Source organism: Scedosporium apiospermum, assembly GCF_000732125.1.
Source record: "Scedosporium apiospermum strain IHEM 14462 chromosome Unknown SEQ_SAPIO_0104, whole genome shotgun sequence".
Classification (NCBI taxonomy): domain Eukaryota; kingdom Fungi; phylum Ascomycota; class Sordariomycetes; order Microascales; family Microascaceae; genus Scedosporium; species Scedosporium apiospermum.
Genome location: NW_015971805.1, coordinates 151,966 through 175,947, shown reverse-complemented (window position 1 = coordinate 175,947; position 23,982 = coordinate 151,966). Strand labels below are relative to the sequence as shown.

The 23,982-nt window shown below is 49.9% G+C and overlaps 7 protein-coding genes and 2 pseudogenes across 7 annotated transcripts; 6 read left to right on the top strand and 3 right to left on the bottom strand.

The window, feature by feature from the left end:
* Positions 1 to 2,854: 2,854 nt before the first annotated feature.
* Positions 2,855 to 3,339, top strand: SAPIO_CDS6539 (uncharacterized protein; the record flags this gene model as incomplete). Its single annotated transcript, XM_016788610.1, has 3 exons — positions 2,855 to 2,912; positions 3,003 to 3,060; positions 3,192 to 3,339. 3 exons carry the CDS (start codon positions 2,855 to 2,857, stop codon positions 3,337 to 3,339), a joined length of 264 nt encoding a protein of 87 aa, XP_016641763.1.
* An 821-nt stretch (positions 3,340 to 4,160) lies between these two features.
* SAPIO_CDS6538 (Uncharacterized protein) lies at positions 4,161 to 6,029 on the bottom strand (the record flags this gene model as incomplete). Its single annotated transcript, XM_016788609.1, has 2 exons — positions 4,161 to 5,908; positions 5,987 to 6,029. 2 exons carry the CDS (start codon positions 6,027 to 6,029, stop codon positions 4,161 to 4,163), a joined length of 1,791 nt encoding a protein of 596 aa, XP_016641762.1.
* Positions 6,030 to 6,802: 773 nt separating this feature from the next.
* SAPIO_CDS6537 (uncharacterized protein) lies at positions 6,803 to 7,543 on the top strand (the record flags this gene model as incomplete). Its single annotated transcript, XM_016788608.1, has 2 exons — positions 6,803 to 6,903; positions 7,081 to 7,543. The coding sequence occupies 2 exons, from the start codon at positions 6,803 to 6,805 to the stop codon at positions 7,541 to 7,543; spliced, it is 564 nt and encodes a 187-aa protein (XP_016641761.1).
* A 1,275-nt stretch (positions 7,544 to 8,818) lies between these two features.
* On the top strand, positions 8,819 to 10,484 carry SAPIO_CDS6536 (uncharacterized protein; the record flags this gene model as incomplete). The annotated part of the gene is made up of 3 exons (XM_016788607.1): positions 8,819 to 8,925; positions 8,990 to 9,117; positions 9,193 to 10,484. 3 exons carry the CDS (start codon positions 8,819 to 8,821, stop codon positions 10,482 to 10,484), a joined length of 1,527 nt encoding a protein of 508 aa, XP_016641760.1.
* Positions 10,485 to 11,773: 1,289 nt separating this feature from the next.
* SAPIO_CDS6535 (uncharacterized protein) lies at positions 11,774 to 13,905 on the top strand (the record flags this gene model as incomplete). The annotated part of the gene is made up of 5 exons (XM_016788606.1): positions 11,774 to 11,840; positions 11,921 to 12,120; positions 12,192 to 12,583; positions 12,644 to 13,249; positions 13,314 to 13,905. 5 exons carry the CDS (start codon positions 11,774 to 11,776, stop codon positions 13,903 to 13,905), a joined length of 1,857 nt encoding a protein of 618 aa, XP_016641759.1.
* Positions 13,906 to 14,873: 968 nt separating this feature from the next.
* SAPIO_CDS6534 lies at positions 14,874 to 15,671 on the top strand (annotated as a pseudogene; the record flags this gene model as incomplete).
* A 1,762-nt stretch (positions 15,672 to 17,433) lies between these two features.
* On the bottom strand, positions 17,434 to 18,001 carry SAPIO_CDS6533 (uncharacterized protein; the record flags this gene model as incomplete). The annotated part of the gene is made up of 2 exons (XM_016788605.1): positions 17,434 to 17,604; positions 17,795 to 18,001. 2 exons carry the CDS (start codon positions 17,999 to 18,001, stop codon positions 17,434 to 17,436), a joined length of 378 nt encoding a protein of 125 aa, XP_016641758.1.
* A 716-nt stretch (positions 18,002 to 18,717) lies between these two features.
* On the bottom strand, positions 18,718 to 19,605 carry SAPIO_CDS6532 (annotated as a pseudogene; the record flags this gene model as incomplete).
* A 2,920-nt stretch (positions 19,606 to 22,525) lies between these two features.
* On the top strand, positions 22,526 to 23,701 carry SAPIO_CDS6531 (uncharacterized protein; the record flags this gene model as incomplete). Its single annotated transcript, XM_016788604.1, has 2 exons — positions 22,526 to 22,786; positions 22,883 to 23,701. 2 exons carry the CDS (start codon positions 22,526 to 22,528, stop codon positions 23,699 to 23,701), a joined length of 1,080 nt encoding a protein of 359 aa, XP_016641757.1.
* Positions 23,702 to 23,982: the final 281 nt, after the last annotated feature.

The window sequence follows — 23,982 nt, the reverse complement described above, 5'->3', positions numbered from 1 at the left end:
ACTGACTCTGGTGATGTCTCAGATGTCTTGAATTGGAGTGTCTGACCTAAACCCCGCACTTGGTCTGACATGCTGATAATGAAAGCCCATCACTTGGAATTTGCCGCAGTTTTTGCAATAAATCCAGGACTACTACGGAGTACCGCCGACAATGTACTTGAAGGGGGATGTGCTATGCTCCTGTGAAACTGTCGCTCGATTGGGTCAGGCTCTCGAATCATGACCGGCAACCCAGAGAACCTCGGACGTTGACTTTGTAGTGCAAAGGACATGAAGGAACGGTGTATTTTCAACGGAGAGTATAGTGACGACTATCCCACTCAGCAACGTGATGATAGGCTCTTACGACGTGATCGTGCTTCGCGAATATATCCGATTCCTATCAGGACCGCGCAGCTGTCCCAGAGCCCGTAGAAAACTAAATTCATTTCTGGGCGAAGGATATGATATTCCATGGAATCAAATTGCTTGAGAGAGAGGCCTAGTATTTACGGTGAAAAATAGATCTCACAGATAGCTTGAGCAATGTGGAAGAACTTCGTAAAAATAATTTAAGAAAATTTCTCCATGCTAACCCACCTGACACAAGAAAGTACGATTCCGGCCGAGAAGGGGTAGAGTTCCGCGCACTGGTGTACTTTGGCTCTAGAATATGGAAGTGTGACATAGATGCCGTCTACTTCAAGCCGCTGGCTTTCTTCAGGAAGTTATCCTTACCTCCTCCGCCAAAAGATCCCTGGTTTGGTTATGTTCTCCCCGCATCCATCTCGGAAATCCGTCCTGTATCAACACCTGGCAGGCACCATGCACCCGCCGGGACATCAAACCACTTGTAAGATTGCCATTTGAAAGAGGCAACGATTTCCTTGTGTCAAAAACTCAAATCCATTCAAGCCGACTGGAGAACCAGCCCCAATCTATCTCAAGAGTCCTGCTCGACTTGCGGCCCAAGCTGAAAGACGCCGATGCTGATCAGCGAACTCACCCCATCCACATCTTGCACATTGACCCATCCTCATCCTCCGTTTCACTTCCGTCGCTATCTTTGATTTACCTCGTTTATTAGCCTCTCACACCGCCAAATCAGCCATATTGCTTGGTTGGATAACTTGGGATACATCGGCCATATTGGGTATGTGGCCCTTGGTTCTCCCCAAGCAACTTGGAAGCCAGCAGGCCAGCAGAAAGGGCAACCCGTGCCGAGCGGCCGCTGCAAAGATCCCATTAATTATCCCCATTCGACGTGTAGTGCATGTTACATCACTATTGAATACATGCCATGCATCCGTGACATTCTCGAGTTCCACTCTCTAGAGACACCTGTTCGGTCGGGATGAGTCTTCTGGTGGAGACATCTATGGAGCTCCTGGCAATGGAAGCTAGAATATCCGGAGTGTGGCGCCAATGATATAGATGACAGAGGGACTTCACTTGCGGAGTGTTATCCTGACGAAACGCTTTCCGGGTGGGCTGTCGGCTCCAAAGCATTTGTCTAGTCCCTTCTTCCATGAGCGACATCGGTCTACAGAGTGGCGTAATACCTCCTTGACTATGAATGAGAATGAAGACTAGGTGATCTTGAAAATGGGAAGAGATACTTCGTATTGCCTAGAGCGGAGATGCTGGCCCACCACGTAGATAGCATATCAAGTGTCTATCGCGGGTTAATTTTCGGTCGCTACCGACCACGTATGTACGCAGCTTGCGGCACCAGCATTGCCATAGCACGGAAGAGGGTGTACCAGTGAGGTTATGATGCGGCCTATTAACTATCTCTAGATGTAGATATTTGCTAGTCCGCGTGGTGTCGGAAGATTCGGCGAGCAGAAGCAATCGGCGATCGGTGTTCCCCCCCCAGCCACCATCTTCCCCCAGGTCCGGCAGCCTCGACAAATCAAACTTCGGATCACGTATTGCGGTGCTGTTTTCAAGGTTGCTTTTAACTTGCAGACGCATCTTAAACTTGGCCGTCATGCATCGCATTTGTGTGTTTTACTCGACCACAACGCCCGACTGATTTACGTAAAGCATTAACATATCAAGACAGCTTAAGGTGAGAGATAGAGAGGAGATCTTGAACTATGTACTAGATAGCTGTAGTTGGCCCTTGACTCAATCCTTGAAAACGGGGCGGACTCGGATAGAGCTGAAAAAGAAGAAAAAAAGAAGCATGGTTCCACCTTCAACAGCGGATCTATCACAATTAAACGGTCAAGGTTTCTTCCTCATCGTCAGTTATCTCCACACCGCCTCCTTGTGTATTCCCGACTTTCAGCCAAGAGCAGACTCTCGCTACGTGTGCGTGGTGATCCCGGACCTGTGACCCCCTTAGCTTTCCTGCCTATTGATTGCCGGGAGACGTCATGATCATCTGTAGGCTATAACCTCCCGGGACTGCAGTCTCCTAGTGTTGGCCTTACATCCAGCGGCCCGCATACAAGCTGCGAGGAGTAATTATTCCCCACATAAGAAGCATGCTTCCGCACCTCAATCTTGTATCGACTTTGACGACGAGCGCGTGGCTGGCTGGCGAGGGCGACTAATGCGGGGAGGGCCGCAGACCGCGTCGCTGATCGGTGGCTATGGCCCGGTTACGGGGTGAGAAAATTGAATGGGAGAAATCTGGGCTGCCATAGTTGAACCTACAAGATGGCCAATGAGTTATAAGACCTTGCGCTGAAAAGAGAGATTTATGAGGTCCTATGTCAGCCCCGTTGCAATATATAAAGACACCGACTATTTCCTTGACGAGCTTCAAAATCCTTCTCATCATATTTTCACGACAATCCAGCCCTCGAAGATATACAGCCCCAGAAATTTAATTTATAGTTCCTCTTCAATTCCATCCATCAATATGTCACACAGCACTCTTGGCAACGGCGAATGGCTCTACCCCGGCCAGTGTCTCGTTAGTCCTGATGGCGACACCCAGTTGAAGATGCAACTAGATGGCAAGCTTGCCATTTACTGGGACAATAAATGCAGATAACAAAGCTCTGCAGAGCAAGTCTGGGATGTGAAGGGTCTCAAGATGCAGGGTGACGGCAACTTGGTGATTTAGTAAGTGGTTGATTCCAACTTCTTTCCACCACTCTCTCCAATTCAATGTCTCTGTACCCATCCCCTAGCTACTATGTCGTCTTCTTTCATCTTCGAAGGCTACCGTTTCGACTGACAAACTTTTGTTCTAGTGACAATGGCGACAAACCCTTCTGGAGCACCGGGACTACCCTCCGTAGCGGGGGCGACAAGGTCGTGCTGACAGTGCAGAACGACGGAAACGCTGTTCTTTACAAGGGCGAGGCGCTCTGGGGTAGTAATAGCATGAAGAACAACTAGAGGAAAGGAATTCTGAGCTAGCCTGAAGCCTCATGATGCATGAGCGATTGACACTATAGTTGAAATAGTCAGTTGGGGAAGAACTACCTGTTAGGTGGCCTCGATCTTCATCGTCCTATCGAAAGTTTAGTTTTCAATCAATCCTTCGGCTTTCTTTTATACATTGGTAGGAGTAGACAGACGCCGTGAGAATTAACCTCCCCCATTCCTCTATGGTCGACCCAACCCCTTCTTATAAACGAGACGAACTTCGTATTAGTTAGACTATTGTCAGAACCTTACCAAGGCGAAGTCCAATACCATAGTCTGCTGACTCAAATGGGACCCTAGCAGGTCCCCTCGTCGAGATCTGCCTGCCTTGAGTGTGCTCCTTTTGTGTCTTGATTCTCGCTGCCTGAAAATCTGTTCCTTCAGTAGTCGACATTCTTGGACTTGGAATCGGGTGATTTTCTCCTCGAGTATTTGCTCTATCCTATTATCAAGCTTCCCCAATTACTTGTTGATCTATGTCATCTCAGTACTTTGTCTCTAGGCCCCCTGGGTTTCTGTAATGACCTTTCCCCCTCGTCTCCGGTTCCATCTCCAGTCTTGTTTTGTTCAAGGCATTTTCGTAAGTCAATCATCTCAGTTTGGACAATGACAGACCGATATTTTTTGGTCTACCTCAACGAGTCTCGTGTCAATGGCGTCCAGTCAAGTCTGAGAGAGGTATCACGATAGCTATGACCACAATTTGATCTATTTTGAAGGAAAAAGACACAAAATCCATATTTTAGGTTATACTTTATGTGTATCAAACTACTTTCGGCACCAATAGCCCTTCAAGAGTGTAGCTCGATCCACTCGTTAACCAGGCCTTTGTAATCGGAGACTCGGTACGCTTCCATAATCTCCTTGTACAAGCTTTGTTTTCTATGATACGTCAGGCCCATGTCTGAAAGAAGCATATCCGCGTAGGGAATGCTATCCACTACGAGATCGGGATATCGTTCCCCCGCACCACCCGTCTCTCTTGGGCGACGGATCCGTTCGAACTCGGTATGATAGAAAGTATCATGCTTGATCTTATGGTAATCTGGTTCTTTGTTTGACCCCTCTAGGTGCCGGATCCTGCTATCAAAGTAAGATGTGATCCACAGTGCTTGAGCTTGGGAGAGGATCGCGGTGTGGATGGTGATGTGTGCGCCGATGATTGCGAAATTTCTTCGCCGAATAAAATCATGGTGGTAAGGGACGACAAATCGATAGAGGCGATACGGTGAAGACTCGCTCTTTTCTTTCTTAGACGGCAAAGTTTCCGCATTCAGGGACACAGGAAGGTTTCGGATCGGCTCCCGCCTCAATATTGGCGCTGAGTTCCAGACCTCTTCGCGTACCTGAGCTTTGAGGGATGGATCCGAAGGGAGCTCTCCAGGGAATCCGATCTTGGTTGCAACATCTTCTGGGAGAAATTTGATGTTCGGTTTAGCCTCCCACCCGGTACAGCAGACTATGGCATCCGCCTTTATCGATGTCCCGTCGGAGAGTTGGACGGTTCCTTCCGATAGAGAAACTACCTCGGCAGCATGAGCAGTGATCCTTCCATCCTTCGCCAGATCAAACCAACGAGTTTCGTAATTATGGATGCTGAGCGAGTTGCCCATCCAGTATGTCGATGTCCAGGGTTTCAGATTCTTAGTGCGTGGATGGCCATCGTATTCGTTGAAAGATGCCACCTTTGAATCGAGGTGGCTCCAGAAGAGCGATATCAATTTCTGACCCACCCATGAACGATTCATGATGGCTCTCATGGCCTTTCCAGAAGGGCCAAACGGGCTCGGATCCAGCCACGATACTAAGCGCGTTGACGAGAGGCCAGCAAGCGAGGTGAAGAATCCCGGGAACTTAGCTGGCCACACCCAACTAGGGCCACCCCCTGAGCGGCGCATGATCATATGAGCGTTGGCACCGAAGCGGGCGGCGGAGGTATAGCAGACATCCCAGGCAGACTTGTTTCCTCCGATTACGACGACAGTCTTCGATGATGCTATGTCCTCAGCACGAGATTTGAAATCCTTGGCGTGGAAGATGTGGCCCTTGAAGTTTTCTCGTCCTGGGAGAGGAGGCATGAATGGCTGTGAGCTGAGCCCCGTGGCCAGGACCAATTTTGAGGCGAGGACCTCCCCACGGCCCGTTGTGGGTTCCATATCCGACTTTTCCGCTCCAGCTGACGATGAAGGTGACGTAGAATAGCCGATCTGCCATAATCCACTCGGCAAGAGCGTAGCGGTGTCAACCTTTGTTCTCAGGCGGATACGGGACTCCAAGTCGTAGTGTTTCGAAAAGTCGCACAGGTACTTGTGAACGACAGTTCCGGGGATATGCTGTCCCGGCTCAAGGCCATAGAGTTTCGGAGTCAGCGGGAAATCACTGAACTCGAAGGTGCCCACAATGTTGTTCGTCTTTAGCCCGGGGTAAAGTCTTTCCTCAGCCCAGGTCCCACCAATCGACTCGCCGTAATCAAGGATCAGGATGCTAGCCTCCGGGTGGGTCTCGATGTAAGTCTTGGCCATGACCAGTCCGTGCCAGCCTGTTGTTAAGAAACACATGGAGTTAGAAGCTACGAAAGACACCACTCTTTTGGGAGATTGTGTAGAAAGATGCATACCAGCCCCGACGATGAGGAGATCAACGCGATCCATGCTATCCATTGTCGCGGAGAGATGGAGAGAGAGAGAGAATGAAAATAGGAGAGAACAATCTTAGTGCAGTGTTTTATTTAGGAGAGTGTAAAAAAGAAGAGGGCATATGAAAAGGGTATGTGGGAATGTGTGCTCGAGATTGAGTGTCGCTATTTAGTACGAGGTCGAGTCCGTTCCGGGCTGTAGAGGGAGGCCGCTCTGCTCAGTGTCTTTAAGCATGCGATGCTGTAGAAATCCAATTAACCACATCGCGGAGGCCCGTAAATATATTGAGAAGCAGGGCTGAGTTGGCGGATAGTAATTGTTGGACGCGAAAGATTTCTTTCCGGTCGGGAAGTCGATCGGCTCGATGTGGGTGTTATTCCCTGCGGTACCGTGGAAAGCAACAGCTCCAATCGCGAACCGTTCCATCTTCTCCGCCTATTCTCTACAAGCGAAATAGACATTTGAGCACGCTTGGACACGCACTAGAGATTAGGTGCAGAAGGGGGGAGATGGCAGCGGTGCACTCGGGGCGGATGAAAGACGCAAGAAGTCCGCAAGTGGCGAAGTCTCCGGCTAGATTCCAAATCGGATCTGTACCGGATACGTACACCGGCAAATAGACCGGTCGTGGTAGAGGATAAACTTCAGCCCGATTTCATTCGTTCCAATTGCTTAACATATGAACCCCTCATGCCTCTTCAAGTCCTGAAACAACTGTGAACTTGCGCTTAAATCTTCTCACGACCATCTCACCGATCTATCTGAAAATTTCCGAGCTTCAAACAAGAAACGCGAACATGGCCGTGGATAAATCCGGCGTTTTGGAGATTTCCAAGTGGCCCACGGCCCAAAAGTTTGTTGCTCGGTGCGCTGAGTTTTTAGATGAAGTGCAAGACCTGTAAGTTCCTTGTCTTCTCTCTTCTTTTTTTTTTTCTATTCTTTTTTACCTTTTTTGTTTCCCTTTTTTCTTTCGTTTTGTTTTCTCTTCTTTTTTACCTTTTTTGCTTCCCTGTGTTTTTCAGTGAGCAACTGCGGGAATGAAGGAAGCTCTATTCTGACGTTTGCCACGATCCAGCACTCCGGGAAAGGATCTAGAGGCGAGACTTAACAGAGACTATGGCCCGGGAAACCCATACTACGACGATTTCTGCTCATACATCCGGCAGGGACTCAATGAGGGGTGGGTAGCAGAAACGGAGCTCGACGGGCGCAAGTATCGCAGAGGAAGGATCGCTTTGCCCACGGCACAGACGAAATATTGTAGTATCACAACGGTCTTCATGGACAGCCAGGAGGAATACTCCGGCCAATACCACGCTCATCCTTACGGCGAGATCAACTGCGTAGTCCAGATCGACGAGGGTGCGGAGTTAAAAGGAATGCAGGGCTGGCAAGGAGCTGGGTGGACTTCACCAGGGCCTGGCACGCACCACTATCCCCAGGTGCGTAAGGGTGCTTTGGTCGCATTGTTTTTCCTTCCAGCTGGGCGTATTTCTTACAATGCCAAGCCGGGCGAACCACAGCCCATATCTCTTTAAGTTAGCAGACGTGGGGAATCGATTAGCACCTATCCAGAGAAATACATCCTATATTGCTGAAACTTCTGTCCTTGTATTCTAATCATGTTATATTTGTGATAGCTGTCTAGTTCCTCGATGATGCTGCCTATTCGAATCAATTCACGTTCTTCTTATCATGGTTTCGCCCTTCCGTTAGTAACATGCTCGAGATAGATAGGAATGGAGGCTTCTCATTTTACCTAGTTGCCCAGCTATGGTGCCCACCTCATGCTGCTGGACTTATCCGTATCTAATAAGGTGGAATCTATCTGACGAAGAGTATTTGAAGTCCCGTGGACTGCACAGGGTGCAGGACCTATCCGTTAATGCACACTGCAGTCTGCAGTCATTATTTTAGCTTCCATCGTGTCAGAGGCTAACTGGCAGCCTCTGACGGTCGTGCTTCCCACGTTTCCCGACTCCCTGGCACTATGACGCGGTTGGAAGCCGGCCCACCTAGATTGTGGCAGCCTGTCACAATTCTTTCCCCCTGAAATTTGAAACTAACCTCGCAATGGTCCGTACGTCGTCGCTCCATATCACCGGGTCCGGTACTCCAGTAATTACGCTGCTCCATCCAGCTAGACGTTTTGTTGCAATGCGGACATTTGAAATCAATTATGAGTTTATGGTTTCTACGAAATAGATCCTACCACCTCCCACTTTCTTATCATCCTCCAGCCTTCACCGACCTCAAATAGATACCTACATAGACGTCTTTGCATTTGCAGCTGCCAGGATATTCTACCCATTTAGCGTTGTAGAGGATACTGCGTATGATGCAATGAAATCTATCCGATCAATGTCGCGGGACGTATCCGAGCGGTACGGCGGGCAAAGTCTATCCGAGCTGGGGCATCTATCCGGTGTTTAAACCATCTCCCCCACACTCCACTCCTGCATCCCAGTGACTGTTGTAAACTGGGAGGTGCGCATAATGTCCATTCCCCAGGTTTGTTGAAGCTGCAGTTGGATATCTTATCTCAAATCTCCAATTGGGATGTTGTCTAAAGATGGCCTAGCGTAAAAGATAGCTTCGTAATTTTGCAAATGCTACATATCTCGTTGACACAACGTTGTCTCCCCAGCTTGACGTCTACTTAAATGTTCCGCTTCCGCCTTCAACAACATCCTGCCTACGTGATCCCTCACCCTTTATAAAATCGAGGCGGATCCAGATCCTTTGTACCCCAATTCCTCTTCTTTCCAACCCCGGCTGACCCAGTCATCCCCAACGAAACGCACCTTTCGGCCATGGATCTCGAAAAGCCCGGCTTCCAGGAGGAGGGCATTGCGCAAAGTGCCTCCCCCCATAGTAGCAATATGGCTGCATGCACCGACAAGCGAGTCTACCTCTCACAGTTCCTGCTTTTACAGTTTCCATCCGCTACCATAGCCGTGCTAACTAACGTATCCAACGTACAGATCTAGCCAGTCTACCATGCACATTGAACCTTCAGTGGAAAGAAAACTCCGTCTCAAGATAGACCTCGCAATCATGCCCACTGTGGCACTTCTGTATTTGTTCTGTTTCATTGATCGCGCAAATCTTGGTTCGTCGACCGTATACTTTCTGCTTCTATTCACGTTGCTATGGCGCTAATATATTCGAACTCTCGACGTCACAGGTAATGCCAAAATCGCGGGCATGGACAAGGATTTACATATGAAGGGATACGACTACAACATCATCATCACCTCTTTCTATATATCCTACATCGTCTTTGAAATTCCCACTACCATGCTATGCAAGTACATGGGCCCTGGATGGTTCATACCGTTGACCACCATCCTCTTCGGCGTTGCATCCCTCGGAACCGCGTGGGTGAACACTGTACCTCAAGCCTCGGGAGTCAGGTTCATCCTTGGGATTTTTGAAGCTGGAATGATGCCGGGGATGGCGTATTACCTATCTAGGTGGTATCGCCGCGCCGAGCTCGCCTTTCGAATCTCGCTCTACATCGTCATGTCACCACTCGCAGGTGCATTCGGTGGTCTCCTTGCCTCTGCTATCCTCAAGCTTGATAGGTTCGGTGGCCTGCATACCTGGCGGATGATCTTTGCTATCGAGGGCATAGTCACCATTGGCCTCGGGTTGATGGGGCTTCTCACATTGACGGATAGGCCGGAAACAGCCCGTTGGCTTTCTGAGGAGGAAAAGATTCTAGCAGTGGAGCGAGTGAAGGCCGAAAGAGTGGGCACCACCGAGATGCTCGATAAGATTGATTCAGCCAAGATGTTCAAGGGAATTTTCAATCCTATAACACTCGGAACCGCTACAATATTCCTTCTCAACAACGTTACCGTCCAGGGCCTCGCCTTCTTCTTACCTACCATTGTGGCAACAATCTATAAAGACGCCAGTGTTGTTCGCTTACAGCTACAGACCGTTCCACCCTATATCGTCGGTGCCTTCTTTACCTTGCTCTTCCCGCTTCTGAGCTGGCGCTTCGACAAGCGGCACATCTTTTTCGCCATCTGTGCGCCCATCACCATGATTGGATACATTATGTTCCTGGCCTCCCATGAGCCAATGGTGCGTTATGGTGCGACTTTCCTGGTTGCTCTGTCTGTCTTCCCATTTGCGCCCTTGGCAAACGGCCAAGTGAGCGCCAACGTCATCAGCGATACGGCCAGAGGTGCGGCAATCGCAACAACTGTCATGTTTGGGAACATTGGTGGCCTGGTGTCCGGTTGGAGCTTCTTACCCTGGGACGCTCCCGATTACAAAATTGGAAATGGCCTGAATTTGGCAACGTCCTCGACGGTGCTTGTGTTGGCGATGGCAATGTTTGTATGGGTTAGGATCGACAATGGGAAGAGGAAGAGGCGCGATGGTGCGCGAGAACTGGATGGTCTAACTCAGAGTCAGATCGAAGATCTGGACTGGAAGCGCCCCGACTTCTTCTGGAGATTGTGAGTTTCTCGGAGACGTAGATGCATGTCGGATTGGAGACAGACACACTACGATGGTGAAGTGGCGCCGTGCAATAAGAGGACCGGTTGTGCAGGAACAGAGAGTCACTCACTGAGCCCTCGGGTATCCTGACCTAGTCTCTAGGCGAGGCAGCCTTGATGGGAAGAAGTTCCCTTTGGATTCATGTTTCTCATTACATTATCAGGCCTCTTCTTCGGGGCCGGTTTCAAACTAGTTTCCCAGTACTTCCAAGCCCCCCTTTGTTTAATTCCTTACTTATTGATTTTCAGGGTATCTTAAAAGAATCCATGACCAGCTCTTCACGCATCGGATCTGGGTGTTCTCAACCCATTTAATACTAAGTACCGAGGTAGACCGAGTCCACTGTCGCCTGGGCTTGGCATTTCACCGGATACGTACCGGATACGTCCACATCGTCCGTGCCCAGCAGCTGCAAGGATTGAAATGAAACTATCGAGAAATAGATAAGGTCCGCCACGACACAATCTGGGCAATTGGCGTTCGATTGGTCTAATCTGTACCCCCGGAGCCTCAATGGGTCCAACATTTGACTTGAAAGAGAAGACATGTATCACTCATCTCTGGTATCTTGGGCCTGGGCCACGAGGACACCAGCCACAATCGGTATCTCTTCTTGGCTCTATTTTGAATCCGACCTAGTGGATGAGAGACATGCGGGGGTGGCGTAGGTGTTGGTATCTTGGGGCGATTTGGCACTTCTCCGATTGGGTGTGCCGTGTGGAGATTGCTCATCTTTCGCGTTAGCGTGTTGGATCCTTCTTATCTCTTGCTCTGAGAAGCTCAAACTCCGTAAATGCCGTACGTCCTCTGCCATTCTCTTCCAGTGGAAGCAATAGATCAATATCTTTCCCCTATAGTAATCACTCGGAGCTTTCTGAGCTACCTCTTTCGCCTCCCTAGAACTATTCTTCAATCGTTACCCATTCTCCGCCATTATGCCTCGTCCCAAAGTGACAGAAGAATCGCGACGGCGAGTCGCCAAAGCCTGTCTCCGCTGCCAGGAGGCAAAACACAAATGCGACGGATTGACGCCTTGCGCCCAATGCTCAAAACGTGGTCGAGTGTCGGAGTGTAAGTACTCGCCTCTCGAAAGATCCTATGGTCGTCGCCGCCGCCGTCGGAACGTCCAGCATCAAGATAGCCGAGAGAACCGCGGGTCAACGACGTCGAGGTCGACAGATAACGAGGAGTCACCGCGACATCAATCTCCAGTGTCGAAAACCCGTCAACCGAGAGAAGCACAGCGAACTATGCGCGTCAGAGAATTGAACATCCCCCGAAAGTCTCGCACACTTTACGATACGAGTGGTAGAATAGGTACGTACAACGACGATCGCCTTCCCTCACGGCCAGCGGAACTTGTGACTCAACCTGGTATATCTGGGCAGTTTATTTAGGAGACTGCGCCGCTCCCGCTTTTCTCCAACATCTCCAGGGATTCCTCGAGAGCGAGCTATGTCTCTCAGCAGAGCACTCGGGCTTCTCGAAATTAACCGCGATTGAGGAGATTCCTCTCTATGAGGTGGAAGCTCGGCCGCCGGGAGGACCTGGGAGTGTCTGCGATCTGCAGGACTTAATAGAGGTGTACTTTGCCTCTGTACGATCATTTCCACCTTCAGTCGGACGACGAATGCGGATCTACTTCCTGTTACTAACGCGTTCCTGCAGTCCTGCGGAATATTAGACATCATTGATCGGTGCCAAGTCGATGGCCTCCTTCAGAGCTGGAAGAGCTACAGTCTAGCGGATACCGGACGCACGGCAGTGCTCTTTTTGATTCTCGCATACGGTGCCCAATCGCGAAGTGGGAGTGTAGCCGATATGCAGTACTCTCAGTACTATTACCATCACGGTCGACGGTTAGCGCTCCTCGAGCTGACGAATGAACCAAGCGTCGAGACTGTTCAGGCATTCGTCCTAATCTCGCTTTACATGCTCGCTTCTTCTCAGCGGAACGCGTCCTTCCTTAACCTTGGCATAGCAATCAGTGCGGCCAAGTCTCTTGGCTTTCACCGCGATGATGTCAACGCCATGTTTCCCGAGAACAACACCAACCTGAGGTAATTGCAATTCAATAATGGAACCCTCTGAAAAGTTCTGCTCTGACTATGGGGTTAAAGGAGCCGGATCTGGAGATCTCTCCGATATCACGACTTATTCTTCTGCGCTATGATGGGGCGAACTCCATCAACCTTGACCACAGATTCCTGTTATTCAGATAAGCAAGTCCAAGACCAGAATATGTCAGGGTCGGACTCGGGCCAGCAACTTGCTCTCACCGAGGCCGTGCGTGCCTTTTCCATCCTCGAGCGCACGGTTTCGGAAATATACACCAAAAACACAGCATCACTCGCTCATCTCGAGTCTCTTGCTCGAGAACTGCAAGCGGCCACCTCGAGTATCCCCCCGGAACTCCGTACCGTAACTGCCGCGGAGAGTCCAGAGCAGAGACATGTCATCAGGAATGCGCATGTCGCCTGTAGCTATTATTTCAGCATGATGATACTAACTCGCCCATTCTTGATTTCTTGCATTCAACAAAAGTGCGGTCGGGCAGGCGATAAATCCAGGGCTGATGTCCCACCAACCGAAGGCGAGGATTCCCCTCTCAGCCCGGAGATCACGCAAGGTGCACTTGCCTCGATAGATTCAGCTATTCACGTCACCCAACTTATCCACGAGCTCTTAACAACCCACATGCTCTTCAACAATATGGTACTCATCATGTAGGTCACCTCACAGATCCTTTGGAAATTCAAGCTGACTCGGTTCTTCCTTTTAAACCATAAGTGCAATGGTGTTTGTTGCGTCTCTCACGATATGTTCCGCTCATCTGGGCCGCCTCGGCTACCAGGCAAGCAATGAATTGGCTATCCGCCAAGCCGAGGAGATCCTGCAGCATTTCTCACACCACACTAGGCAAGGGAAGCGGTATGGGGATATTCTGAAAAAGTTATACAAAGCAGCGAGGGTTTATCGGGAAGCTGTTGAGCGGAGATCTTCTGGCGCCCCGACCTTAGAGATGCCTGAACTCTTCAGTTTGAGTAATAGTGGCCGCGAAGAAGCCTGGAAAACCGACGACATTCCATCAGAACGGCAGGAAATTGTCGAACAAAATCAGGGAGATCGTGATGGCTCTGATTCCTCAACCGAAAGCCTTGTAATACCCGGGAACAGTACGTCGATTGAAGCGGCCTTCTGGGGTCCGGCTTGGCAGGAAGGGCTGTGGCTGACATCGCCAGAGATTTCAATAACTGATCTCATTGACTCCTTCAATCAGACTGGGGGCGGCTCGATTGCGGACAGTATGCCATTCACTGGTATTCAAGGCTACACACACGCCACCTCACATCAGAGTGGCCATATCTGGGGTTTCGATTAGGGCGATGCTCCCCTGCGTTTCGGGGACGATATAAATTTCTCAGCAAGGAGCTTGCCATGAATCATGTATGGATATGTTTTAATACGCTACAGGATGACGAATAAGAATTAAGATCGCTAAAGAAATCCGCGTGCATATGAACGATTATCGTTGTTTTGAGATTATATCCGAGTTATGTGCTTGCGTGGTGCTAAACGGGGTCTGTTTCTCGGGCACAGGGCCGCCGTCTATTCAGATCCTCTCGACTGCCAGAGTCCTCTACGCGGGAGTACTCCGACCAGCGACCCGTCTATCTATGTTCTAATTCCATGGCGCGGCGGCTCGGCGGAATTGTTACTTCATGAAAGTGCTGTGCTACGGAGAGATATTGCTCCTCCTGATTGCGTCCCCAGCTCTGTGCCCGAGGCAGAATTGACGTCGATCTTTCGCAATAATCAATGGGCCGGAAGGAGGGAGAGGTGGAAACGAAGCAACAGGGTTAGACGGTGGAAGTATCTTTGCATTATTAGCCAAAAAATAGAGCTTCGAATTCAGTCGCCAGTCGTGGTCTACGCGGTATTACGAGGGCAAGTGCGTAGTGGCTAGACTTGTCTGATGAGATGGTCAGAGTTTGTTGAGGGTTCATGTGAGGATTCGAGGTGAAAGTTCAGTGTGAATAGAGAAGGAAAGTTCACTTCAGCTCGTTGTTGCCTGTTCTCTTACACGATCACGTGTTAGATTCGAGTCCATTGATAAACTCGAGTCCTCTCTCGTCTTGCAGTTACGTACGTCTTGAGGTTAAGGAAATGTTCAATCTCTGACTGACGAAGCATAGCCTTAGGACTTCCGAGTCAGTCCTCACATATAGCCTCCTTCTGTTTCAGCCAAGCACCACCAGCTCTCTCTTTCATCTCCCCAAATCAAAGTCACACACCAAAGCTCGAACGCTGAGAACCCAACATTCTACAAGCACGAGGCACGTGAACACAATGAAGCCCCTCAAGTTCGGCAAGGCTACGGCTTCGTTCCTCAGTGACAGACTACTTCTGTTCAATACGAGCGCCATGGTCCGCCATTACTTGGGGAATCTCCTTGCCAAGGATAGCACCAGAGCTACGAGCAAGGGTGGTATCCCCCTACCGCCGGAGTTGTGGGATCGAATCCTTGCCGATTGCGACGATAACTTCGTGTTCGTGAAGCCCGCGATAGTATCCGAGACGCCGACGAGAAAGGTCATCCGCTGCCAACTGGTAGAGTTCGACATGCAGCATGGTTTCGGAGTGTTCGCTGAGAATGACAGTATTGTCTACCTCTGCGAGCTTTTCTTTAATTCCATGAGCAAAGCTGCCGAGAAAAAGTCCATTTCTGAAATTGCCATGCCCCGTCTTCGAGAGGTCTCCGGGCCGGGTAGCCTCCATGACGTAGTGCTGGAGAAGGATCGGCATGCGGAAGGCCAGGAGGCGGACAAGCCATCGTGCTTATTCTGGGATATAGACATTCCAGATGTTATCGCGCGGATGGAAAATGGCTGGTGCGGGTTCTGTGGGACAGGAAGATTTATCTGTCCTGGATGTACAGGGGGTAGAGCTGACAGGTTTGACGTCTTCATGGGCTGTGGTGTGTTGCTTGCTTGCCCCCTATGTATGGGTGTCGACTTCGCCCAGGACCACAAGGATTTCTTGCGATATTACTACTCGGAGACGGCGCCGGAGGATGAGCAGAGAGAAATGGACCGGGCTGTTCAGGAGCGATTGAAGGAGTTGGGGTATTGTGTGCCATGGCCCTGAATACTCTCTCACCCTTGGGGCAACACATGTCGTGGTTCAGTTTGTAGGCAATCCATCGAGTTAGCAAATTGTCTATCGTGAGGATGTGGGAGGCAGATCGAGACGGGCCTATCCGTAGATGATGGCGAAGCGGAGGAAGAGAGGTGAGTAGAGCATCGACATTTATAAATCACGGATTAGCTCGGGCCAACCAAAAGTGACATTGTTATTGCAATAAGCGACTTGTGCCTGTCGCGGCTGTGGGGTCCGTCGAACAAGAGGCGAGAATACTTGGCTCCCGTGGCGACACCAGTGCCCTTCATGGAAATTTCCTTTGGGTATAGTTTTCCTTGACGTTTGCTCGAGGAAAGTAGCCGACTTCCAACCAAGACGTCGCGCGCTCCAACGCATGCTCCATGAAGCTCTGAATATCAAACTGATCGGCCCAACCTTTCTGCTGGAGCTCTGCCAGAGTCTCTCTAGTCCAGCTGACGCAGTTTTCAACGGGTTCCGTGTCCGTCCTTGGCAGCGGAATCCCCGAGAGGAGAGCGGTCACCTGTTCCTTGGTGACATCGTTGGGTATTTTTCCAACCATTATTCGTCCCATCATGTTACTGTCTGCTCTTTTGTTTTCGAAATTTTCCTTGCAAAACTTCCAACCGCCGGAGCCGGCAACGTTAGAGTACGGCGGCTCGTAAAAGACTTGGCAGATGGTCCCTTTTCCTTGGCTGCTCTTTGGCTCTACCCAGATGCCCCAGTGGAATCTCGCATAACCGAGCCCTGCTCCTTCGGGATGACGAGTTACCCCGGGTCGGAAGTAGAGACTTACGAATACCCGAGCTTTGTTGCTTCGCGCTGTCATAACTCGTGGCTGAGTACAACCCTTTTCTGCGATAGTGCACGGCTTTTCCCAATCATTGGCAGGGCTGGCAGTCCAGAAGGCATTAACCAACTATCCAGCACCCAGCTAACACCCTGGAAGGACTTGTCCGTTCTTTCTCGGAGTTGAATGACGTCGGAAATTGATCTTGCACGAGCTTATGGAATCATAGACTCCTTATGATGTTCGATGAACCCCACCTGAGCACGAGCAAATCACGGGATCTACCAGGCTTGAATATTTTGTCTCGCTTCCCCCTGTTGGCTGCACCCGCTCTATCGTTCTATAGTTCAATGTTATCTTCCACCTCCCTGTGTGTGCAGCAGCTTTCTACATCATTTCTAAGTTTAGTATCACTTTTTACCCTGCCCTTAAAAACACATGTATAAGGAGATAGAACAACATCACAAGTATAGACTGAATTAGAGTGCAGCAGCCAGCTAATACTCCAGCCACAAGCCATCACAAAGCTTAGCAGGCATTTGGGCCAAACCTATTTCTGAATAGAACAGTAATAAGCATACATAAACGGTGGCACCCTGCAGAATGGGAACTAGAAGATGACTTCGCAACATCTTTATAAGACGCAAATATTGCATGAAGGAATAAAGAAGGACTTGAATGACAACCCCAAGTCCTGGAATGAAAGTGGAGAGTGGAATGAACTGTGTTGAGAACTGAACAATGACGGAAAAGAGCCAGACAAAAATAAAATCTAGAAACTCGGTTCTGATTGAAACTGCGCAACCGGATCGAAATTGTAAGGGAAAACAATGAAAGAATCCTTCCAGTTTCAGGACTCAGGAGGTAACTAACACATTCCCGGGCCCTGTCAGCACCTCAGTGTTTCTTATACCCTGAGCATGACGATCACATGTAGGCGGGAATTTAGCGCTCCATCGCCTAAAGGTCGTCGCACGGGTACATCTCTCCCCTTTTCTCCGGCGAGGTCTCCCAGTTCTTCCATGCCGTCTCGTACGAGCAAACAGGAATCCTAACAACACCGGCGGCGGCGGCGGCGGCGGCGGCGCGGACGTTGACGTTGAGCTTGTCCTCGATGATGGCGCCTCGTTTCTGATTGCCGAATTATGAGGGTATTTAGTGTTAGTGCTGACCGCCCTGCCAGGGATATGTTAGCTCCCTAAAGGCTCGACGCGAGAAACTGTTCTCTGCCGAGCTAGTTTACGGCCTTGCCAAATTGGGGGACAAGATAATACAGAAATGATAAATGCCACGTTAATGGGGAAAAAAAAAAAATGAAAACATACGCAATGACGAGATCGTGGACGGTGATGCCACGCCAGTTCCCAGTTCGGTCGGAGATATCCTTATCGGTGACTGTCTCCTCTCCTCGGTCTAGAGAGCCAATTCCAGGCAGAGCTTCGAAAGGACCATCTCTGAACCCGCAGTCAGGTGGAGGAGCCATGCACGGGGGGATGTAGGGGCAAGTTCTGATGGTGAAGGGGGCCATCCTCAAGAGGCAGTAAAGCTTGTCCTGGTAGCAAGCAGTCAACTCTGGCCCCGCAAACGGGGCCAGCAAATAGCCGAGAGAGCCGACGTCAGAACATTTCCTGCCGGAGTCGACCACGACCGGGTACGAGTTTCCACAAGGTCATGACGTCGAAGCCATCTCCTTGATACGAAACACTAGCCCTGGCAAGACGCCTGACTGGCCTACTAGATTCCTCGACGCTGATGGGAATGCTGATGATCTTGGGCCGGTTCGGGCAAGGGTCTCCGAGCTTGGGACGACCAAGGCCGAGAGCCCTGGAGACTATTACCAGGGCTAACAGTATGGTCAGGGAATACATGCTAATAGAATAAGGGGAAAAGAGAGGAACGACGTGATAGGTTGTCCACGGCTTTTTGGACAGGTTGTGAGAAGTAAGAAAAAACAAGACGCACCTACACTTTGATAGTCCAGTACATAAACCCGAGTATTATATTCTTGTGTACTTAGGAAAAGGGAAAGGGGAACATCAAGCGAACTAGAAGAGAGCGTAGCCTTGATAGACGGCGAGACAGCTCTGGATGATCATCAGTGTCACTAAGCTCACTCCATCACATGTGCGTATTATACCGTTCGTGTTCGCGGTTAAATGAGTATTAATATATTAAGTGCATAGCCACGGCGGCCTATGGAGCAATACGTCCCAAGACTGACTCCCCGGCCACCCGCTACCCTCGCTAAATGATGTGATTTAGGATGGCTATGATGGCAGCCGTCATGGCAGCCACCATGGCAGATTCTCTCCTGTCCGCGGCTCTTGGGGCCCAACTCCTATCCCAATCCTCGTCTCCGCAGTATCCTGTCAGTAACGTGCTTGGCCACTCTGTCGCGTTGGTGCAGCGGGCTGCTGAGAGCATTTTGGCGGTGACGTTGTCTGCAAGCTCCTCCGTTGAGCGAATCATACAATCTTGCGGCTCTGGGTGGGGATCTTCTGGATCCAGGAAAGGGCAGGAGTCCGTTGATGTCTGTATAGGGAAAACCGTTGTCCTCTCCTCGCTCTTGATGTTGACCGTCCAGAGGGGTGTTGGGCAGTTGGAATCTCCGTCATCGCTGACATTTGGAATGTAGATGTCTGGTAATTTACCATTGTCGTCGTCGAAGTAAACGTCAAATACGCCAGTGGTGCGGGGTATTTCTTCGGCAAACGTGGGTGTAGTGTCCTCAGCTCCCTCGGCTGCTGGGGTGCAGTTATGAACCGTGAAGAGGTGCCAGTGGATGAACCACGCCTTAGTCATTGTGTTTACCACAACATCGGTTGCGAATATGTTTATGAGGGGGTCTGGTCCCTCAAATGTTCCAGATGTCTCAACGCCGGCGGTAGCATTAGGGAAGGTTCCCCAACCAGGTGATGTCGATCTATCCAGCGCCATCAGTTGCCAGGTATACTTGAAGCCATAGGGCCACCGAGCAGCTGGGTTATGGAGAGCGAAGACCACCGGGAATGGATACACTCTCTTGTATGTTTCATTCGGCCGTGGGAAGAGAATGTCTAGCTGGGCAGTGCCAGTCTGTGCAGCAACCAATGTTCCAGCCAGGCTCAGGAGCGCATTTAACGAGGTAAACATTTTTATTCCTTTTTGTTGACTATTTATCTTCCCAGTATGCAGATTTGAATGCAAGGAACCGAATGCAGTATGCTTCGAAACGTAAAATGCGTGCAGAAAGGATCGAAGGGACCGGATGAGATACGAAGAAAATAGTGGAGAGAGAAGAATGGGTGTTGGTTATAGGATGCAGAGCTAATACTAATTCTGGCCCAAATGGAACAACGACCAAAGGACGTTGAAAGGAGAATGTGATATGATAGAGGAAAGACGGAGGAAGAGAACATTGAGGTATCTTCGACGTTCTCGACGGGTGTGGACCAATTTAGCCGCAACAGCTGATGAAACGGTACGGGACCGGATGCATCTTAGCCACTTCTGAGAGTGGGTGGGCTGCTTCCGTCGTTGCACAAAACCTAAAGCCAACGGCCAAGCATAATACAGGCGGCTAAACCAAGCCGTCATGTCGGCCTGGACTCGGCACAGCCAAGCTCAGCCAGGCGAAACTCTCGGTGCTGTTGGTTAACAGGGCACTCGGCTATATAGAGCCTAGCCGACCTTCGAGGTTCTAGCGATGCCCATACACTAGATAAATCGCTCCAGGGACGGCTGAACCAGACGGTCGGGCCCGGTTGAATTGCCAGGCTCGGCCTCGGCGATGCGCTTCGTTCTGCTGCCTGAAGGAGTACTTGGCAATTTAAAGCCTGACCAACATTCGAACAATATAGTCGTGTGTGTGTGCGTTGGGTAAGTCGCTCTAGCTGCCATCTACAAGTAAAATATATGGACGGCTGAGCTAGGAAGTAAGCTCTGTTGTATCGCCAAGCTCGGCCTCCGAGATACATTCGGCGAGAATGCTTGTATCCTGACCAGGCTTGCATCTTGGCACAGCTTAACATAACGACAAAGATCTACTATTAATGTATCACAATTATAAATCTGATGATTATGAGTCTCACTATTCTTGGCGACTGGCCAGCATCGTGGTCAATCTGTAGAGTTATCAACGGCAAGCTTGGCGGTCGGTAATGGCTCTCACTACCTGGCCAGTTTTCTAGCATGTGTTTCGGCATCCTCTTCACATCCAGAAACCCCAGCCCGGGCTGCATGCAAGCGTAATTCAATGATTTCGTGATGGCGGTGATGATGTCGCTCTCTCTTTGTAACTCGGGCATCCGACTGGTTTCTCAGGCGAGACCCGCGTCCCGTGCATCCCTTCATGTCTCAGTCACAACATAGCTCAGGCTAATTCACTTCATCCTCATTCCCAGTAACAGACTGTAGATAGCCCCGCTGTTAGCAGAAGTAATGGATTAGCCGTTAAGAGGTTCGGGAGGAGGGGAAATCCTCAAAATACTGACGCGACTCCCTGCTCAGTCTTATATTATTGATCTATTTCGCCCTTCCCCGCCCTTCCCTCCCACTAGGCAGACTCAGATTGGCCCACTCGGCTCTTGTCAATATTATCGAGCTCTTACCAGCTATTCGCAATTGGGAAACTTGAGGGTGGGCACATGCAACGACCAGAGGTACTAACAGGGGTATTGAGCGACTGGACCCACCGACTTGCTGGACTTGGGCAGTTCATCTTCATATGAGCCGACACGAAGGGCTTGGGTCCCCTAATAGGATCTCTAGGGTCTGTCCCAAGTGTTATAGTTATGCGGGAAATGGTTATAGTCTGTAGTCACGACGCGTAAAGGAGGTATTTATGGTCGGTCAAACGTGAGAGGACAGACAAGTTTGGTCATCAATCTGGCCGGAGCTCTAAGATCATGAGCAATTCCCAACGTGTGATCCAGTTCCCGTTTGCACATCTTAAAACGAGCCACTAATGTCATCAGTTGCTTTTTATGCGAAGGCACAATTCCAACAGATGAGGGGCTCAATATCACATTGACGAAAAGGAGCAAGAAATGGGGGTGGTCAACCGTCATCAATCAGAACTCGCAGAAAGCCGCTGCAAAGCTCCTGCAAGGTTCGACAGGCTCCGGTTGACCAACAGCGGTAAACAATTATGATGAAAAAAGAATTGCCAAGTCCGAACGGAGATTGCCAAGTCCGAACGGAGAAACGATTGGAACTGAGTATTAAATCAATAAGTCAATGCTGAGGAACATGAATGCCATAAAAGCTGTTTGATGGAACAAAAAAACAAAAAAAAACTAGGCCTCGTCGGGCACCTTCTGCACACCATCCCTTTATGTATCTTCTCACTGGTTTTAAATATTTTACCCCTCGATAGTTTAAATGATAAATTTTATCTGGGATGGCACCAAAAATACTGGATTCAAAATTACGATACATTGAAATGGTGGTGTGGAATTAGGGTGGCTGGAGATTGGAGGGTTGGCAAGGCTCTTCGTCTTCCGGGTTCCCCTCACTCAGTCGTCCCTGCTTTTCGGGCTTTCATCAGGGCTTTTCAGCATCAAAAGGCGACCAAGGACCGACGATATTTCCGGTGTCAAAAAACGCGCATCTGCCACGTTGAAGCATTAAGAAGAAACACCGCAATATGGACAATCTATACTCCACGGCAGAGATTCAATCTGCATGCGGAATCCTGAGACTTCCCGACGAATTGCTGTTCGACATCCTCCGCTCAGCGACATCCTGTAGCTCTCGTCGCCTTCATTTTCATCCTTCCTTCTTTACGGAAATTGTCTCCGTGTCCAAGACATGCCGTCGCTTCTATAACTTGATAATGCCCGTTATGTACAGCGAGATGGCCTTTACTATTGGAAAAGCCGATACATCCTACAATTCAACGAAAATGTCGCAGGCCGCAATGCAGAGACTGCACTGGACCCTCAAACAAAATCCCGGGCTTGGACGACATTGCCGCTCGGTTCACCTTAGAATATACGCGACCACTGGGAGTGAAAACACTTCAGCTATGATTCCGCTCTCGGAAGATGTGGAAGTTGAATTTCTCGTGGCAATGAGACTGCTTACCTCGCTTATGGGCACGAAGAAGTTGAGCATTTCCGGAAACTTCAACTATACACCCGAGATATGGCAGGCTATTAGCGCCGCGGTTCGCAACATGCCTGATCTCGAGGAGGTTTTCCTATGCCATCATTGTCCCGGGATGGCCCAAGGCCCCGTCTGTGAGGTTCTAAACCAGGCGAGAAGCCTGAAATACCTTACAATTACTGAGATCATAGACACGTCGGTCCTTGACATATCGGGTGTCTCAAAGGTTAGTTTACATACTCCTCATCTTAATGTATCACCCTTGGGTCAAGTTTGTCTTCAGGGCCAATGTCAATTGCTAAAGCAAATTGTACAACCTCAGCGCCGCCACCCCTCTTTGAATCGCCTCTTGGTCGAGGACTCTAGGTGCGGCATCCAAGACCTAAAACGGCTCATCTCTTGGCCTTGCAGACTTGAACACCTGCTCCTAGTACCCGCTGGAGAGGTCGAGAATTCCCACGTTCCCTGGGGCTTAGAAGAGCTGGGACCAGTTCTAGAATCACAAAAGACCACGCTCCGGACTCTCGGAATCTGGCCACTGGATCTCCAAGGCCTCCGGGGGTTCGACTTGACGGAATTCGAAAGTCTCGAGGAACTCGACCTCTCATATTTTTCGACGGGGTGCGAACCTGGAACTGAAGTTAATCTCTTGGCTCCAAAATTGAGAAAATTCACCTGGGCGTTCGTCTTCGAAGCTGGGTGGAAGTGCCAGATGACTTGCTTCGAGGAGGCACAAGAGAGCTGGCTAAGAGGGTTTGCGACTGGAGCGCTCGCACGACCACTACCTCTGGGCTGCATCCATCTCAGTTTCGTGCCCGAAGGCTATCTACCAGATTTCTCTGTTCCGAGACCCAAAATCTCACCGTGGGACAGAGTGGAACACCTACGGGACGAATTCCACCATCTGGGCATCACCCTGACGTGCTCGGCAACAAGGGAAGATTATGAGAGACTGTGGACCCCGGTGCGACGACCAGAGGAACAAGGCCCCAGGCTGCAACGGTCGCGACCGCCTTCTCCTGATTTTCATTACTTTGATCCAAGGGAAGATGGATCGGATTCCGGTGCCGAAAGTGTTGTGCGACCTGACAGCGGCGCAACTCAGTCCAACACGATTCTCAACTATTTTGCGAGAATCTAGGGATTATTACGCAGAGTACGGCATCAGTTCATCACATTTGCCGTTCGGCGAGCTTAGTCTTGAGATTGGAGTTCTTCTAATCAGCACCTTGGCGTTCACGGTTCGTTGCAAGGAGGAAATGGATACAGTGTTGAAACTTGAGAAGAATGAGACTAAAAAAACCCCGTTGATGTATATGCCAACATGAAAAATGAATCTACAGGCGTTGTGATTTACAAGTATGTACATAGAATAGCAGTTCATCCAAGTGCTGCGGAAACGCCTTTCATTTAATGCGAAGG